Source organism: Agelaius phoeniceus, chromosome 27, assembly GCF_051311805.1.
Source record: "Agelaius phoeniceus isolate bAgePho1 chromosome 27, bAgePho1.hap1, whole genome shotgun sequence".
NCBI lineage: Eukaryota > Metazoa > Chordata > Aves > Passeriformes > Icteridae > Agelaius > Agelaius phoeniceus.
This window is the reverse complement of record NC_135291.1, coordinates 244,757-246,681: the sequence shown is the minus strand read 5'-3', so window position 1 is coordinate 246,681 and position 1,925 is coordinate 244,757. Positions and strand designations below refer to the sequence as shown.

Sequence of the window (1,925 nt, the reverse complement as noted above, 5' to 3'; positions counted from 1 at the left end):
TTCTGCTGCAGCGCCTCCTTGCGGGCCGCGTCCTGCAGCAGCTGCGTGTCCACCTCGTCCGCGGGCAGCTGCACGTAGCGAACCACGGAGCCGCGGATGAAGCAGTTCTTGACTGACAGCTGGGGGGGGAAAAACGTCTGAGACCCTCCCCAAATTATTGAGACCCCCAAAATCACTGAGGTGCAGAAAACCGCAGAGAAACCCCAAAAACCGCCCCAAAATCCACAGAGAAACCCCAAAAACAGCAGAGAAATCCCAGAACCACAGAGCCTCGGGTGAAGCAGCTCTGGACTGAAAGTTGGGGGGGGGGACAGCCGTGAGACCCCTCCCCAAATTACTGAGACCACCCTTAGAGCCCTCCAAAACCAGAGAATACCCAAAAACCCTCAAAAAAAACCACTGAGATATCCCAAAAAACCAGAGAAATAACCCAGAACCAGGGAGCCCCAGTGAGGCAGCTCTGGACTGAAAGTTGGGGGGGGGAAAAGGTCTGAGACCCCTCCCCAAATTACTGAGATACACCAAAACCACCAACACCCCCCCGAGAGCCCCCAAAACCACAGAGATCCCCCCAAAATCCCTGAGACCCCCCCCCAAAACAACCCCACAAACCACTGAGACCCCTCTGAGAGCACCGAGATCAGCCCCAAACCCCCCCAGGACCCCCAAAACCCCCCCAGGACCCCCAAAACCCCCCCGGACCCCTCAAAACCAGACCAACACCCCTGAGACGCCCCAACACCCCCAGGACCCCACCAGGATCCCCAAATCCCCTCCCCAAGAACCCCAAAACCCCCCAGGACCCCCCCCAAAACCAGAGACCCTCCAAAAACTCCCAAAATCCCCCCAAAACCCCCCCAAAACCCCCCCAAACCCTCCCCAAACTCCCCCATCTCCCTCCAGGACCCCCCAAAGCCCCCCCAGGACCCTCCAGAGCCACTGAGAGCCCCCAGGATGTCCACCAAATCCCCTCAGGACCCCCCAGGATCCCCCCAAAACCTCCCCAAATCCTCCCCAAAACCCCCCCCAAACCCCCCCAGGACCCCTGAGAGCCCAGGACCCCCCAAAACCCCTCCAGGACCCTCCCCTGAGAGCCCGAGGACCCCCCAGAACCCCCCTCAAACTCCCCCATCTCCCTCCAGGACCCCCCCAAACCCCTCCAGGACCCTCCCAGAACCACTGAGAGCCCCCCAGGATGTCCCCCATATCCACTCAGGACCCCCCAAGATCCCCCAAAACCTCCCCAAAACCCCTCCGAACCCCCCCAGGACACCTGAGAGCCCCAGGACCCCCCCAAACCCCTCCAGGACCCTCCCCGAACCCCTGAGAGCCCCCAGGACCCCCCCCAGACCCCCCCCAGGACCCCCCCAAACCCCCCCAGGACCCCCCAAACCCCCTTGTGCCCCCCACCATGTGCGGGTATTTCTCGGGGTCCGGTGACGCTGATGTCGGTCAGTTTGATGTTCATGTACTGGGGAGGGGGCACGGGGGGGTCAGGGGGGGCTCCGAGACCCCCAGAGACCCCCAGAGACCCCCAGAGAGAGACCCCCCCCCCCCCCCCCGGGACCCCCGACTCACCTGATCCACCGAGTGCAGCGTGCCGCAGATGCTGCGGAGACAAGGGCGGTTTGGGGGGATTTGGTGGGGATTTGGGGGGTCCAGAGGGTCCTGGGGGGATTTGGGGGGGATTGGGGGTCCCAGAGGGTCCCAGCAGGAATTGAGGGGGATTTGAGGGGGATTTGGGGGGGTCCCAAAGGGTCCCAGAGGATTTGGGGGGATTTGGGGGTCCCAGCAGGATTTGGGGGGATTTGGGGGGTCCCAAAGGGTCCCAGGAGGATTTGGGGGGATCTGGGGGGGATTTGGGGGGTCCTGGGGGGGATTGGGGGGTCCAAGAGGGTCCTGGGGGGATCTGGGGGTGTTTCAGG

General features: G+C 63.1%; 1 protein-coding gene across 1 annotated transcript in view; it reads left to right on the top strand.

Annotated features, from left to right (window-relative positions):
- Nucleotides 1-78, top strand: part of LOC129134543 (valine--tRNA ligase, mitochondrial-like) — a 20,753-nt gene extending 20,675 nt beyond the window's left edge. The window contains exon 18 of the mRNA XM_077191062.1: nucleotides 12-78. Within this exon, the coding sequence (XP_077047177.1) occupies nucleotides 12-78 (67 nt within the window). The remainder of the gene's footprint in view (nucleotides 1-11) is intronic.
- Nucleotides 79-1,925: the final 1,847 nt, after the last annotated feature.